The sequence below is a fragment of the Lathyrus oleraceus genome, chromosome 2 (genome assembly GCF_024323335.1).
Source record: "Lathyrus oleraceus cultivar Zhongwan6 chromosome 2, CAAS_Psat_ZW6_1.0, whole genome shotgun sequence".
Lineage (NCBI taxonomy): Eukaryota > Viridiplantae > Streptophyta > Magnoliopsida > Fabales > Fabaceae > Lathyrus > Lathyrus oleraceus.
This window is the reverse complement of record NC_066580.1, coordinates 152160784-152177159: the sequence shown is the minus strand read 5'-3', so window position 1 is coordinate 152177159 and position 16376 is coordinate 152160784. Positions and strand designations below refer to the sequence as shown.

At 34.8% G+C, this 16376-nt stretch overlaps 1 protein-coding gene and 1 long non-coding RNA gene across 2 annotated transcripts; one reads left to right on the top strand and one right to left on the bottom strand.

The window, feature by feature from the left end:
• Positions 1-10320: 10320 nt before the first annotated feature.
• Positions 10321-11016, bottom strand: LOC127118615 (uncharacterized). The gene is made up of 2 exons (XR_007802271.1): positions 10870-11016; positions 10321-10794 (listed from the first exon to the last, which is right to left on the bottom strand). It is a non-coding gene; the product is annotated as an uncharacterized LOC127118615 (long non-coding RNA).
• On the top strand, positions 10882-15805 carry LOC127118614 (hydroxyacylglutathione hydrolase cytoplasmic). The gene is made up of 7 exons (XM_051048838.1): positions 10882-11587; positions 11691-11813; positions 12965-13126; positions 13879-13957; positions 14190-14303; positions 14920-15096; positions 15418-15805. The coding sequence occupies exons 1-7, from the start codon at positions 11541-11543 to the stop codon at positions 15490-15492; spliced, it is 777 nt and encodes a 258-aa protein (XP_050904795.1). The 5' UTR covers positions 10882-11540; the 3' UTR covers positions 15493-15805.
• The last annotated feature ends 571 nt before the right edge of the window (positions 15806-16376 follow it).

Here is a 16376-nt window from a genome sequence, read left to right as displayed (position 1 = left end):
CGAGCATGTCAGCAAAAATAAATATCATACACCTTTGAAAAGTGGCAGGTGCGTTGCACAACCCAAATGTCATTCTTCTATACGCGAAAATACCATAGGGGGCATGTGAATGCAATCTTCTCTTGATCCTCAGGGGCAACCGCAATCTGGTTGTATCCCGAGTACCCATATAGGAAACAATAGTAATCGTGTTCGGCTAACCTTTCCAGCATTTGATCAATGAATGGTAACAGAAAGTGGTCCTTTCGTGTTGCCATGTTTAGTCTTCTGTAATCTATGCACACCCTCCAACATGTAACAGTTCAGGTTGGAATTAACTCATTCTTCTCATTTTTTATCACCGTAATGCCCTTTTTTTTTGGCACCACATGGACTGGACTTACCTAAGAACTATCGGAAATAGGATAAATTAAGCCTGCATCCAACAACTTTACAACTTCTTTGCGTACCACTTCTTTCATGGTTGGGTTAAGTCTTCGTTGTGGTTGCACCACTGGTTTGTGATCATCTTCCATTAAGATTTTGTGCATGCAAACGATCGAACTTATACCTTTTAAGTCCTCAATTACCCATCTGATCTCGCCTTTGTATTTTTTTAGCACTTGAATGAGTTTTGCTTCTTGGACACTTTGTAGACTGGCATTGATAATAGTTGGGCATTTCTTTTCAGTGTCCATAAATACATACTTCAAATTTGTTGGTAACTGCTTCAGATTTACACTTGTTTTTGGTTCTTTAGTGACATCTGATGGTGGTGGTGGTCTTAAATCTTCCCACCGGTGTGGTCTAGATCTAATCCATTCAGGTTGTTTTTCCATCCTAACGAGCACCTCAGACTCTCCTTCATCTTCATCACTTTCAAAAATTGATAGACTTAAGACCCGTTCTAGTGGTGACTGGGGTCTATGCCTTTCATTTTCTTGAGCAATTACTTGATCTATCATCTCTATAGTTTGGCTTGTGCCAATATCATCTTTGTATTGCATTGTGTTCCTCACATCTATTTTTAACTCTTCATCATAAACTTTGAGGGTCATAGTTCCTTCCTCGATGTCTATCATACATCGTCCTGTTTCTAAGAAAGGTCTGCCCAATATGAGAGGAATTTCCTCATCTTCAGGCATTTCCAGAATGATGAAGTCAACTGGGAAAACAAACTTGTCAATTTTTACAAGAACATCTTCCACAATCCCATAGGGTCGCCTCACAGAGTGATCCGCAAACTGAAGTGTCATTCGAGTATCTTGAACAATGTCGATGCCTAATTTTTTATAGATGGACAGTGGCATCAAGATTACACTTGCTCATAAGTCAATTAGAGCCTTCTTGAATTTTCTATCACCAATAGTGCATGGAATAGTAACCGATCCCCTGTCTTTCTTTTTCACTAGGATTTTCATGCCTTGGAGAATGACACTGCATGTTTCAGTTAGGATGATCGTGTCTATATCAGTGGAACACTTCTTCGAGATGATGTCTTTCATGAATTTGGCATATATTGGCATTTGTTCTAATGCCTCAGAAAAAGGGATGTTTATTTCCAATTCTTTGAACATTTCCAGGAACCTCTCAAAATTTTTCTCATGTTGATCTTTCTTTTTCTGTCTTGGAGGGTAAGGGAGTTTGATGACTGGTTTTGAAACCTTCTCTTTCTCCTTAACAGGTGATGGTATCACTTCTTCATCTTGGTCCTTGGTTTCCTTGATTTCTAAATCCACTTCTAACAATCCATCTTTTTCAGCACGGTTTTCCTCCGTTGACTTTCCACTTCGGGTTACGATAACATTAACAATGTTATGTTCCCGCGAATTTGTTACCATACCACTAGGTAGGGTGCCCGGGGCTTAAGAATTTGAAGCTAACTGTTATGCTATCTGACCCATTTGGACTTCGAGATTTTTAATGGAGGTTGTGGTGTTTTTCTGATTAGTCTTGGTTTCTTCTTGAAACTGCATGTTGTTGGCTGCTAATTTTTCAATGGTGATTTCCCATTCAGCCTTTTTAGGTGCCTGTTGTTGCTGTTGTTATTGATACTGATTCTGATATTGCCATGTACCTTGTTGTGGAACATTCCCTCTCTGATCTTTCTAGGAGAAATTTGGATGATTCTTCCAACCTGGGTTGTAAGTGTTAGAGTAGGGATTATTCTGCTTCAAGAATTTGATCTCTTCAATTTGTTATGGAGTAGCAAAGCAATAGACCGTGTGATGAGGTCCATTACAGATTTCACAAGTGCTAGCCTGAGCTGGCTAGACCTGCGCTATCTATTGAGTACCTATATTCATAGCTTTCAATTTCTTGTCTACTTCGGCAGCAACTGTGTCTTCCAGACGAATTTTATTTGTTTCTAATTTTAGATCAATCACCCCCTCTGGCTGACTAGTACACCTGTCGTATAATTCTAGATGCTCATTGACAACTATTACTTCAATAATCCTCTTAATACCAGTGGTTGTTGAGAAATTTGTTGAGCCATCGACTGTTGTATCAATCAACTACTTTGTTTTTATTTTCAGCCTATTAACGAACATCTGCATTTGTTCGGTCTGATCCATATTGTGAGTTGGACACGCTACTAAGACCCTTTTGAATCTTTTGTAGGCGTCTCCCAATGATTCACCATCCTTCTGTTTGAAATTAAGAATTTCATACCTTTTTCTCAGGAATACTGATGTTGGAAAGTACTCATTTAAGAATGCAGTGTCCATCTCTTCCCATGATGTGATACTGCCGGCAGGAAGATAATAAAACCATTCTTCCGCATATTCAACTAAAGTGAACGGGAACATTCTCAATTTTTTTGCTTCATCAGTATGACCATCAATCTTCAGCGTGGTGCTCATGGTCATAAATCTTTGCAGGTGTTTGTTGACATCTTCGTTACCCTTTCCGGTGAAAGGTTTTCTTTCCAATTGATTGATTGTGCTAGGATGTAGTTGAAAATTTGTCACATTCACCGGTTGGTTGACAATGGTCAATCGACCACCCGGTGCGTTTGCACTTCCATAGTCACCCAGGAGTCTTTCCGGAGGTGAAGGGGTTGGAATTGGAGGAACTTCAGCCATTGGCTCTTTGACTTCTGAGTGATCAGAGGTACTTTCTTCTTTGGAATCCACTCTTCGCTGAAGGGTTCTCTCGATCTCTGCGTCAAAAAGAAATTCAGATGAGGGTTCTCCTCGCATACACAAATTAGTAAATTACAAATGACAGAAAAAATAATTTTACTGCAGAGCAACAAAATTTTAATTGAATTTAAAATTAAACTTTATATTTTGGCAGTACACGACAACGACGCCAAAAACTTGATCGGGAAAATAACAAGTGTACTATTTTTCCTTTTATAGTAATAATGGGGAAATTCCCCGAATGTCGATCTCAAGGACTGCAAGTCAATATCGAGTTTAAATTATCATTCAATTAAACAAAAAGTATTAATTTGGTTTTTAGGTGTAAAAATATAAGACTAGAGGTAAAAGCAAATAAGGATGAAAATAAAGATTTACAGGGAAAAAGGAACAATGCCAGGGAAGGTGTATTATTTATCCCTGTAACGGCTTTGAGTTACTATTGCATCAACAAATATCAATTACTACCAGTTCTCAAGGGTATTTTCTCCCAAGTCCTTAGTGAGAAAACCTTTAATAAATCTACCCTAATTTCTATGTCCATATGCAATTAAGGTGACGTTAAGCTTTATAATATCAAAAATACTCTGGTTCACACATGGTATCCCTAGTCCTAGGTGATATCTACTGTAGAGTAACCTTATAAAAACCTTACCAATGGCGGTCCAGCCTAATTGATAACCACAAATCAATCTCGATTAGTCCGAAAGAGAAAGCAATAAACACATCAAAAGGTTATCGTAAAAATAATATTATAAATGCAAATGTAAACTCAAATTCGTTACAATTCTAAATCAGGGACACCCCCTAACATTGGGGGGTTTAGCTACTCATATTTTTTAAAACAAATACAAGATAAAAACTACACATTACAAGTAATTGGATGACTTTGATCTTCAATCGCTCCCGCTCATGAAAACCTTCAGCTCTCTGAATGCCTTGCTCTCTGTAATACTTGATTGCTTCATAATATTGTATTTTGCCGTATTCCAAATGATTTTTCCTTAGGCAAAAGGTCCTTTTTTATAATGAATATTCCAAGCAGTAGTTGGACATGTCCAAAAATATCTCTGAAAAAGTCCAACGAACAAAAGCCCAAGAAAAAGGAAATTTTGGGCTTGGGCTGACACGGGTGGTCGTGACAGCCTACTGTCCCAACTGACACGCCCTGGCATGGGTGACACGGTTGGGGATGATGCCTGACACGACCTGTGTCAACTGACACGGGTGGCCGTGTCAGGCCACTGTCTTTTACACCACGTCCTCCTTTGCCTGACACGGCCCGTGTCAGGTGACACGGGTGGCCGTGTCAGGCCTCTTGTAGCGGGGTTTTCTGCTCCTTTACTTGCCGGAATCTCGCATTGTCTCGTTTTGAGTTCCCTGGTTCTTCTACCTGGACCTATCGGACAAAACACAGATATCTCACGCATAAAATCACGAAAATAGAATTAAAATATAACAATGAATGGAAATGCTTAAATATAATACCGAAAGTAAAATTGACTCGAAAAGTATAAAAAATGCTTGCACAATGTTTCAAAAGCCTCAGTTTCTTGTCGGATCAGTAATGAAAACTTAATGCAAATGGTGACTGATCAATTATGCAACATGAAATGCATGTTATGACGTGGAAATGATACAGGTGTCATGATGAATGCAACAATTTATTGAATGAGGGGCAAAATTTGGGTATGACAGGTTATGTTAGTTAGTTAGTGTTATGGTTAGTTTTTGGATTCAATTATGAGGTTAGTTATATTGAATGGAAATGAATTAAATTGGAGGTTGGTTAACTGATTAGAATGAATTTGAATTAATGAGTATGTTACACTGAAACTGTTATTTAGAATTGGAAATATTAGTTTCAATTAGTGTGAATGAGTTAGTTATAGTGAGGAAATTGAAATTTAGTTTGAATTTAAATCAAGTGTTAGTTATATTAGAGGTTGTGAATTGATTAGTTAGAAATGTTATGAAGGATATGAAGTTAGAGTTGTTAGATGAGTTAGTGAGCGTGTCAGTGATGTTAGCCTAACTTGTGAATTGATTGAATATCTAAAATCAAACTTGTCACATATGTTTACTTGTTAGTGGTTCCAAACTAGAACTGAAATGCAGTGTTGGGATTTGAAGTGGAATTGTTAGGAACTGGTGTCAACATGTTTTTATGAATTTGTGGAATTGTCAATTGTTACATATGCTTGGCCGTTTGGAATTGAGATGTGACTGAATTGGTAAAATTGTTAGAAGACAGTCATGCCCATTGGATTGTTAAATTGTAGGTTAATTGTTTGATTAGAAAATGGTGCTTATGAATGGACTGTTAGTGAGCATGATATTTAGTTTAGAAAAATGAACTTGTTAGGGTTACTATGAACTTGCATGATTGTGATTGAAGTGATGTGAATTAGCATGATACACTTAGAAGGATTAAGATATCAATTGATTATGATGCTTAATGTTTAGGAAAATGAACTAGTTAAGATGTCTTTGTTAGTGAAACTGTTATCACTAATATTCTGTTATACATGCTGTTTTGAATGCTATGCTAACTATTTAATGTGACTTGCCTAAATTGTTATAGATTGTTTTTGTAATGTTGGTGTACACTTGAATGCTTGAATTGTGAGCCTTGCATTCCACCATCATTGTGGTTTATTTTGGCTCATGAAATGTAATTGTGTGGATTCTTATGGGGATATATGGTTGAACCTTGTTGTATGAATCATGTGTACTGCCTTACATTTGTGTGTGTGCATGGCTGATGGGCATGAGATGGATTAATCAAGGCTCATCTTGGCATGACAAAGCTTAACATTGTGGCAGCATAAGGGAATTGTGGGATGCATCAAGAACATGAAAAAGTTTTGAAGAACTTGGAGGATTTGAGGAAAGTTGAAGGCTTAAATGGAGGATCAATGATGATGAAGACCAACGTAGGTTTAGGTAGCTAGTTTGACCTTTGGTCAACTGTTTGACCAAAAAGTCAAGAGTTGGCCAGAGTTAACCCTAGGTCAAAGTAATTTTTTTTTGTAAATGATTTTGTAATCTTGATTTTGTAATGAACTTTTAAAGTTTTGTAATGGAAATAGCCTTCTTGAATGAATTGTATCCTGTCTTTTTCAACTTAGAATTTTCCTTCCAAAATCCAAATTTTGAACATTTGAAATTGAATGAATCTTGACCTAAAATGGAACTTGAATTTGAATCTCATGATCACCTAAATGAAGTGTCATGCCATGATCCGAACAAAACCAACTAAAAGACTAGTGTATTGAAAAAGGCTCATAAAGATATTAATCAGTCAAAATCAAACTTTCATGGTTGACCAAGTAAACTTGCAATCCACAATCAAATCAATGGCATGATGAAAACCACATGATCCACAAATGCCAAAGGTTAAGAATTAGGGTTCCACAACTTTGAATCCCAAAGAAATGGTCATCAATAGTTAATGTAGCATCAAGATGCCCTAGATTTGATCCTCAAGGAAACCCTAGATCCATGTTAATCATGAACATCAAAAGGCCTTTGAATCAATGATTTTTACTTCAAAAAATGCAATGGTAAAATAAATGTCTTATGATGCCAATGAGTATGTAGATGAACCATAAACCAAAAGTCAGACAAAAGTGAAAAGAGGAGGGGAAATTTTGGGGCAAGACAATAATCATCATGGATTTGCACACATGTCCGTGACATGACATTTTTGTGTAAAATGGTCATAATGACCACAATAATAATTAATTACTTTGACGTTCCACTGATGTGACATGTATGGGGTAAACAATGTCGAAGAACTTCAAAAAAGCCACCTTTCTTCCATTCCATCATGATCGAAAGTGACATTTTTTGGGGGAATCTGTTGACATGGGCATTTTTGCCTAGTAAGAAAATCAAGTAAATACTGTATTTGATGAAGTACTAAGTGTAACAAGTGTTGGACAACATTCAACATTGATGACACATCGGCTGGAGTTTCTCGAATAACATCTTGAGATGTAGTTTGGAAGAATCTCGAGGATATCTTGAGAAATTAGTTGAAGGAGTCTCAGGAATAGACTTAAGTGGCTACTCGACACAATGTTGAGAGAAGACTCTCTGACAGACTCTGAATACTTAGAAGATTGAGGAAACTAAAGATGAAGGGATTTATGCGCTTAGTGACTGTCTTCGAAGAGCGAGCAGTTACTAGCCTCTAAGTACTTAGAGAACGTTGGATAGTGGTTTCAGTAGTTTTAAAGTCTTGGTAACGTGTCAAGATGTGAAGACAAAAGTTGTATGCATGTGAATGACATGTAAGTTTTTGTAGAGATAAATTGTCGAAGGCAATTATTCCTAGTTAGTATTTATAGAAGACTCATGTGTTGTAATAATGGTTTGTAATTTTTCACATACATTCTCTATAAAACTAGAGTACCCAAGCCAATGAGCAAAACAGTTAGTGAGAAATCATCTGATTCTACGTCGCTCTTTTCTTTGTACTTTTATGTTTCCTTATTTTAAACACCTTTTTCTTTCTTGTCATTTACTGCATTTCATTTAATATTGTTTATTTCAAGTTTCTTTTACTTTAATTTAATCTTTATTGTCTTTAAAGTATAATTACATACTATCTACAACTAGACATTCGTAGTCAAGTTTTACACTTACGTCACAATAACAGTTTTCATACAAAATTGACCCCAAGATTTTTCGAGTTAATCTCATACTTTCAAATGATTGACATCTAGGTGTTCTTTGAAGAACTAACCCTTTGAAAAATTAGGACAAAAGAGGAGAGTGATGTGTTGCTTAGTGCTGAGGTAACACATGTTTTCGTTTAGTACTAACCATCTCCAGTAAGTGATAGTATTGTGCTATATGTTGGAGCATTTGGAAAGACATTTGGCCCTTATATATGTGAAAAAAGATCTAATGTTAGTAGTATTCCTTTCATATTATGATATTAAGTACTAATTGCTTGTGTATGCATGACTAAGTATGTAAATGATTGCATGCTGATATATATTAGTTAGTAGGATTGTATGCTACTAACTATGAGCTAACTAGATTCATGCATGACTAAGTATGTAAATGAATGCATGATTGTCTGTTTGCTTTGGAGCAACTAAATGGATCGTGTAAGCATCTGATTATTGATGATATTGACTTCTGCTGATGCTACTGGTGCATAACTCTGATAATTAGAAGATGATCGCTTCTACTGATTGTTTGCTCTGAAGATTGTCACTTGTTCTGATGGAAGAAGTGTTATTTATATTGAAGAGTTGTTTTACCATAATTTGCCAAATAGGAATACTTAATTTCCTATTGGAATGACCCTTTGGATTGGCTGCATTAGCAAAACAACAACATGGAGAAGTTTCCAAGTGTTCAAGATTGGTCTAGCATTCTTAAGCTATATAAGGGATACATGTTGGGCGTGATGCTTCAGCATGTTGGTACGACATTTAGGCCTTGATCAACAAGCGCCAGATTGATGCGTTTTGAATGAATCTTTTAAGAATATTCAGTTCTATTTTATTTCTAATTGACTTAGCAATATGATTAGGTGATTTATTTGATAACTAGAAGAAGATTGATTCAGATTTAAATGAAGACTTAAATTTGAATTTAAATTAAAACAAATCATATCTTGCTGGAGATATTTGTGGAATAGATAATATCCAACAGATTCTACATTAATTCTAGACAAAATTAAAGATATTATCCAAGGAGAAAATCCCAGAGTTATGATGCTATAAGGAGATCAAAACCTACATTGGAATCCGAGTAATACATTGAAGATTTAGAGTGCTAGGGTTTGTTTTTGAGTCCTTGTTATTATAGTATGTACACCTCTATGTTTCAGTAACTTGGCGTATAAGGTTTGTCTAGAGTTGAGTGGTAGTATTCAAAATTGATTATTGAGTTGTAATCTCCAATCACGGGTTGCGTGATTGAGAAGAAAGTGAGTAGGTTCTCATGTTTAAGAGGAGCCTTAAATAAAAAGTCATTGGTAGGTGTTAGGAAGAGGCATTGAACAACATAGGGTTTGTTGTTGCTTGAGACAAATTTTACTAAACTACTAATATTGAATTTCCTTTCTTGGGTTGTGGACTTATCCCCCCTAGACGTAGGTGTGGTTTCACCGAACTGGATAAACAACTATTTATGTTATTTACTAATTTTGTACTCCATCATTTAGTACTTGCCATTGTAGTGTTTCTGATTTAAATTGCCGAACCACTTGTCTAAGACACCGTGTTCGACATTTGTCCCCTAAGGAACATAATTTTAAGTTGATGGTGATATTTATCTAGAACATGATGTGAATGACATACTAAAATTAAGGGCACTTAAGTGGATTAATGAGATGACAGATATGGAAGGATTTGATGATGAAGGTGTTGAAGGCTTTGATGATAGTGAGAATGAGATAACTTCTTATATTATTGATGGATTTGATGAAAATGATGTTAATCTACCCATAAATAAGGGCACCATAGTTGCAGGATTATCATAGTCTGTCAATTTTTTGTTTTAGAGGAAATCAAAAGGAGGCCAAACTTATGTAAAACTAGGTCAAGATGATCCAGAGCCAGGCCACAATGTTGTAGAAGCGAGTCTAGATGATGCAGAACCATGTCACAATGTTGCAAAAGCAAGTCCAGATGATGCAAGTCAGGTTAAAGCTGAACCATGTCTCACTGATGCAAGTCAAGTTGAACCAACTTAGGATTTGTTTGGTAATATATTTGGCGAAGTTGTGGCTACAATACCTGACATTAACACAAATGCTAGAACAAAGAAGGGTACACCAAGGTGCAGAAAGTTGGTGTCAATATGAGAAAAAGGCAAGTGAAAGATTGAAGCTCAAATGGTTTCAAAAACTAATTATAGGTCCTCGTTCAAGTATTGACCAACCTATGGATTTTCCAGAGAATGAGGCAGATACTTTAACGCAAGAAGAAACTGGTTCTAGAAGTCAAATAATTTTTGTAATAAGAAGTCAAAGAAGGCTTCTAAGTAGTTTTCTATTTTTAATTAGTGATGATCAATTATAGTTTTCTGTTTTGAATCAGCTGATGCATTATGCATTTTGTGTGCCATATTGTAATGACTTATGCACTATGTGTGCCATATTGTAATGAATTATGCAATATGTGTGCTTCTTATTATCAATGCGAAGTATTTCACTTTAACTCTAGAATGATTAAATATGAAATATTTCATTACTAAACTTGCAATTCATACATGAAACTTGCAACTTATACATCGTCATTTCATACATCAAATGTTACATGAACCATTAAAACAAAATTCTTAATCGGAGAATACCTAATTAGTGCGGCCATTAAACTACATATTACATTAACTTATAGACAATTGAAAACATAATCCAAAACATCATAAGTGCAAACATTAAAGCATGACTTTTGTTCTTCTCAATTTGAAGTGTCTTCTTCGTCTTTTCATGCTTCTTTGAACTGATTTGTACCTCATACTCTTTGACAAATTTCTTCTCAAATTCCTTGCCAATGTCCTTCCCAAACTTTCTCAAATAAGCCATTATCATATCACAATTATTGCAACTTGTTTGGATCTTTTGATTTTCATTCCTACCATGAAACTGATCATGTCCAATTTCATCGTCCTAGATTAATAGGTCATAACTTTCAACACTCTACACACAAAAATAAAAGTTACAGACAAAATTGAGCTAGAAAAAAACGAATACAAGAAACTGAAACTATCTTACCCTAGCATTTCGACATCTCTAAAATTTTCGATTGGGGTTTTTGATTGTGTTTGCGACCGAGATCTTCATTGCTTGATCACATCCACATTTGGGTAAATTTGAATTCGAACCACTTGAAATGACAACCGATGATGTTTTGCTTCCACCCATTATTTTCAAAGGATCGATGAAGAAGATGATAGCAGAAGATGAGACGAAATATATGTAACGAAAACGATTGCAAGACAACTAAAACAAAGACGACGACGCTGTAGGGTTTCTAAAAAAACGAGCATGAAAACAATGGAAGTGAATGAGGAGAACTCATGACCTACAACTTTACACATATGTCATAATAAATATAATTCAAAATCATAAAAAAAGTACCACATAAACCATCCAAATACAGTCACGTAAGATTAAAATAAAATTTTGTATTGAAATAGTCAACGAAGACTAATATAAACATAATATTAACATAATATAAACATTAAAGAAAATTCTTAAAAGAGTAAACCGAAACATGTTACTATTACAACGAAATCCTCAAATAAATGCTTCACCATTTTTTTTGTTGACAAAAGCTGTTGTATTAAATCTATATTTATCGGTACTTCCCAAGTGTAGCACCGATTCGTGCGTGTAAAGAGAAAAATCTGCGAGTGTGTTCAATCAGAAACCAAAAACTCAAAATGAAAATTTTCCACATTCCTTGCCTCGAAGACAATTATTCCTATTTGTAACTTCTCAATCTCTTGATTCCGATTATTATGCTTTTCTTAATCACTTTTTCCCTCTTGGTGAACCTGTGAATGATTCTGCTTCGGTTATTCTTTCTGCAGAATCGTCGACGAGAGTACCAAAGAAGCTGCGGCGGTGGATCCTGTTGAACCGGAGAAGGTTCTCCAAGTTTCCAATTCACTTGGTCTTACTCTCAAATTCGTCCTCACTACCCATCATCACTGGTTACTTTCTCTTCCTTTACTTACTAAACAGATTATAAAATGATTTTATAAAAATAGTTTTTTGTTTTCAAAATGAAGTATACATGTGGTTTCTTTGGATGAATTGCTTAATTAAGTGCTTATGCAATAAGTGTTTATGTATAAGTTATCCTGAAAAGAATAAGTTAAAAATAGTTTATGTACATGTCATACGTTCAAGGCTTTCTTTGGATTGATGGTATTGGATGGAGCGGAATGGGATGAGATGGGATGGAATTGAATGATATTTCATTGTTTTGATCATTTAAAATCGGATGGAGAGGAGCGGAATAGAGTGGTATGAATTTCATTTCGTAACTCAATTCCGCTCCATTCATTTCATAACCTTATGTTCCATTGTTGGATTATCTAAAAAATGATGAAATGGAGCGGAACATGATGGAATGCATTCTACATATTCCATCATTTTTTGTACCATTTGATTTGGGCGAAATGATAAACTTTCTCTATTCCATTATGAAATACCCAAATAATAGAATTACATTTTTATTGGATTCCACTTCGTTTTGCTACATTCCGCTCAGTTCGTTTTCCAATATCCAAACATAGGTAGGTGCTTATGTCATAAGATGAACTCAAGTAAGCTGAAAATAAGTTCTTTCTAAGGCAATCGTAATCTAGATTTTTTTTTCTTTGAAGAAGCATAATTTGTTAAAACACTAAAACCAAGCATAAGTTATGCTTCAAGTAGGCTGAGAGCGAAATGAATGTTACAAAGTGTTTTGAACCAAATAACACCAATGCGAAGTAAAGAAATACAAATCAAAACCCCTGTGATATGATAGATAGCTCCAGAGCCAAAAATTAGTATTATCATATTTTTTTTATTTTCCTTGACAGTATACTATCAATTTGCCAAGCTGCTACATAATTCTTCCCCTGTCCGAGACAAAAGTCCAATCCAGCTAAAAGCATCCTTCCTCTCATAATTCCATGGCAAAAATCACCTGTAATACAAACCTTCCTAACTTGGTTTTGACAGTGCTAAGTGTTGGTTCTTAATTTTTTAATTTTATTTGTTGACTATAAGTTGTAAATCATTTTCTCGAATATTTTACTTGGAGGAGGAGGGGAGAGAAAATATTGTAATTTTTTGTGTAAAAGTGTGGCAGGGATCATGCTGGTGGAAATGAGAAGATAAAGGAATTGGTACCTGGAATCAAGGTCTACGGTGGTTCAATTGATAATGTAAAGGGTTGCACTAATGCAGTTGAAAATGGCGATAAGGTGCATCTTGGAGCTGATATTAATGTTTTGGCTCTTCACACACCTTGGTATGGTAGTTCAACTTGTCAATTTAGATTTTGTTTGACACCCTTTCTTTTTTTCCCCGTCCAAAAGTGGAGGGTTTGTAATTAGTGCATTGTACTACATATAAACCGAGACTTGAATGTTTTGTCTATGTCTTTGCTTCATTTAAAATGAAATAACAAAATAGTGTAATCTCCATTATAAAGAATAATGAAAGAAAGAAATAGTCTAGCTCGTGTTCGTTTGTATATCAATGATAGTGAAATAGTAGGAGATTTTTGAAGATATCATCAGCTTCCTAAGGGCTAACTGCCGCACATAATATTTGAATGCTGATATTGTTAGTAATTAGGTAAGCTAAATGTTACGAAATTCTTTTTCAAGGGAAACTATAACTTTTGTATTGTGTTTCTCTTGCCGTGAAGCTTTGAGCTAAAGAATTAATTATGTACTGCTTGGTCAACTTGTTGTGCCAACTGTTCTTGGCCTCTGTTTGGAGTTTAAGCCCTACTTATGTGATGATATAAGTTTAAAACCAATAAAGTTACATATTTGTGTTATAAGATAACCAGAACATATTGTCTTACTTCCTTGGCCTTTTCGGTTGTTGTTGTTAATTTCATTCAGTGCATTATTAGTTATAAATACTTATTCCTCTAGTATTGTTTCATACTGTCTCTTTTATGTAGTGATTCAACCTAAGTTTCAGTTTTGCCTTTTCTCTACACCCTTTTACCTATCTTTTTAACTTAAACCATTTTTCTGACTTTCATAGCCACACCAATGGTCACATAAGTTATTATGTTACTGGCAAAGAGAATGAGGTTCCGGCTGTTTTTACCGGAGATACACTGGTAAGTTCTCAATATTGTTCGGTTTAACGAGCTGTTTTGAAACATGTCTGGAAATAAGTAGTTCTATTGAATGCTTGTAAATAAATTTAAAGATGGGCTAAGTGCTTTATGTTGGAGTATATGAGATTGATTTCTGGCTTATATTCTCTATATATGAAAGTTTTCATGTATATGAATTTTGAAGAGCTATTACTTTTAAATCTTATTTATTTGTTGTGTTTCTTCTATACAGTTTATTGCTGGTTGTGGGAAGTTTTTTGAAGGAACTGCAGAACAAATGTATCAGTCGCTTAGTGTAACATTAAGTTCATTACCAAAGCCAACTCTAGTTTACTGTGGCCATGAGGTAAATAATACCCAAGTCCCCATCAATGAAATGAAAAATATTATTGGGAATGTTTTGATGACTGGTCATATAATTTTAAATGATGAATGTGATTGATATGAATATAACTTTCAAGAAGATGGAACCGATCGACACTCAAGTCCTGCAAACAAATTGAGTGCTGAGGTTGGGGTCATTATGCGTTCATGGATACTATTTCCTTACCTTTGCTGGAGTTTGTCTATTACTGTGCCTAGAATTTCAAGTAAAAATTGTGTTGTGATTCTGTTACAGCAATCCTGATCAAGAAAATCTAAATCCTGTCATTCTTTAATTGCTTAAAGTGGACTATATTTCTAGTACTCAAAATAGGATAATGATTTGTTTTGGACCTTCAAATTTTTCATTAGCTTTTGATCACTCTTTTCTAGAAATGAGAAACCAAAAGCTGACAAAAAATTTATGAGGGACTAAAAGCTATAATTACCCTATTTTGGGGGACTGAACATATTTAAGTCTTCTTTATAGTACACTTTTTTGGTTTTCTGAAAATACATGTATTTAGTTTTGTGATACTTAAGAGCTATCTACCATTTGACAGAATCACAGTAAGGCTGAGTTTGTTTTTGTTTTACAGTACACAGCAAAGAACTTGCTGTTTGCTCTGACAGTTGAGCCAGACAATTTAAGGATACAGCAAAAATTAACCTGGGCTCAGAATCAGCGGCAAGCTGGCCAACCGACAATTCCCTCTACCATTGAGGAAGAGTTGGAAACCAATCCATTTATGAGGGCTGATCTACCTGCGATCCAGGTTAGTAACCTTTTCAACTCCTCTTCTAATTGTGCAACAAATTAAGATTCCTTATCAATGGGAATGAGGAAAGAAATAGAGTGGTGTTATTATGCATCTTTCGACACAATTCAAATACTTGATCAATCACATTTAGTGAATGATTAGCGAATATAACAAGGCGTCACAACTTATTAAGTAACAACTGAATGTCATCAACTTCAAGTTTGAATGTAATTAACCATAATTTTCAGGTGTTAATAAATATAATATGTATAAAAACGCGGTTATTCACGTTTACTGGATGGTTAATGACTTAAATGTAAATGTAAACATTTGCAGGCGAAGGTGGGGCGCAGTTCACCCGTTGAAGCTTTAGGAGAGTTAAGGAAATGGAAAGATAATTGGAGGGGCTAATGAAATGAAACTAGCTTTCTAAATCACACTCCTATTTCATTTTCCTCTTTTTGTTGCATCCATATCAATAAAGGCCTTTATGTATATACACTGTAACAGTTTGGTTTGCCTGAAGTTAAAATGGCAGTGTCAGAGGTTTGTCATGTTAGGGACATGGATTGTGATTTGCACTGTCGGTTACATGTATGTTAATGTTGGTTTGTCCAAATACTAAGATGTCCCGTTACATTCATGTTGTTTACTTGGAAAGTAACTTCTCCCTCCAAATTTAACCAGAAATCTATGTATGAAAAGGATAGAAAATTATGGCCTACTTATTCGGGTTTTATTATTTGTATGGTTTGTTTTTGGATGTATAAACTGAAGGATGATCGATTGGCTTTGTCAAATATGGATAACCCTGATTGCATTCACTAGTGGTGTGGGCATGGTTGTTAAAATCGAGTGTTAATTCGTAAAATCATCTGATTTTACGTTTTAGGTATGGATTTTGAGTTATATCGCGTTTAAAATCGAATTTGAGTAAAATTGGAGTTGAACATTTGAAGGTAGTTTTATTTGATTTTATTTGAGTTTAACCTATTTTATTTGATTTTGAAAAAAATCAACTCATATTTTATTGGATAGTTTCATTTTTAATAAATTTAGAATTTTACTAAACTTATATTTTTTCAGTACTTTTATGATCGTTTCATGTTTATCTAATTTACTGAACTTATTATTAAATTAAAATTTAAAATATTGATTATTCATAGTTTTGTATAAGAATATAAATTATGTATATAATAATTTTAATAATATTTATTGTGGCAATTTTGTACTAGTTTATGAGTTGATTTTATTCAAGTAAATTGAGTTATGTAAAAACTCAAATTTGAAGGGAT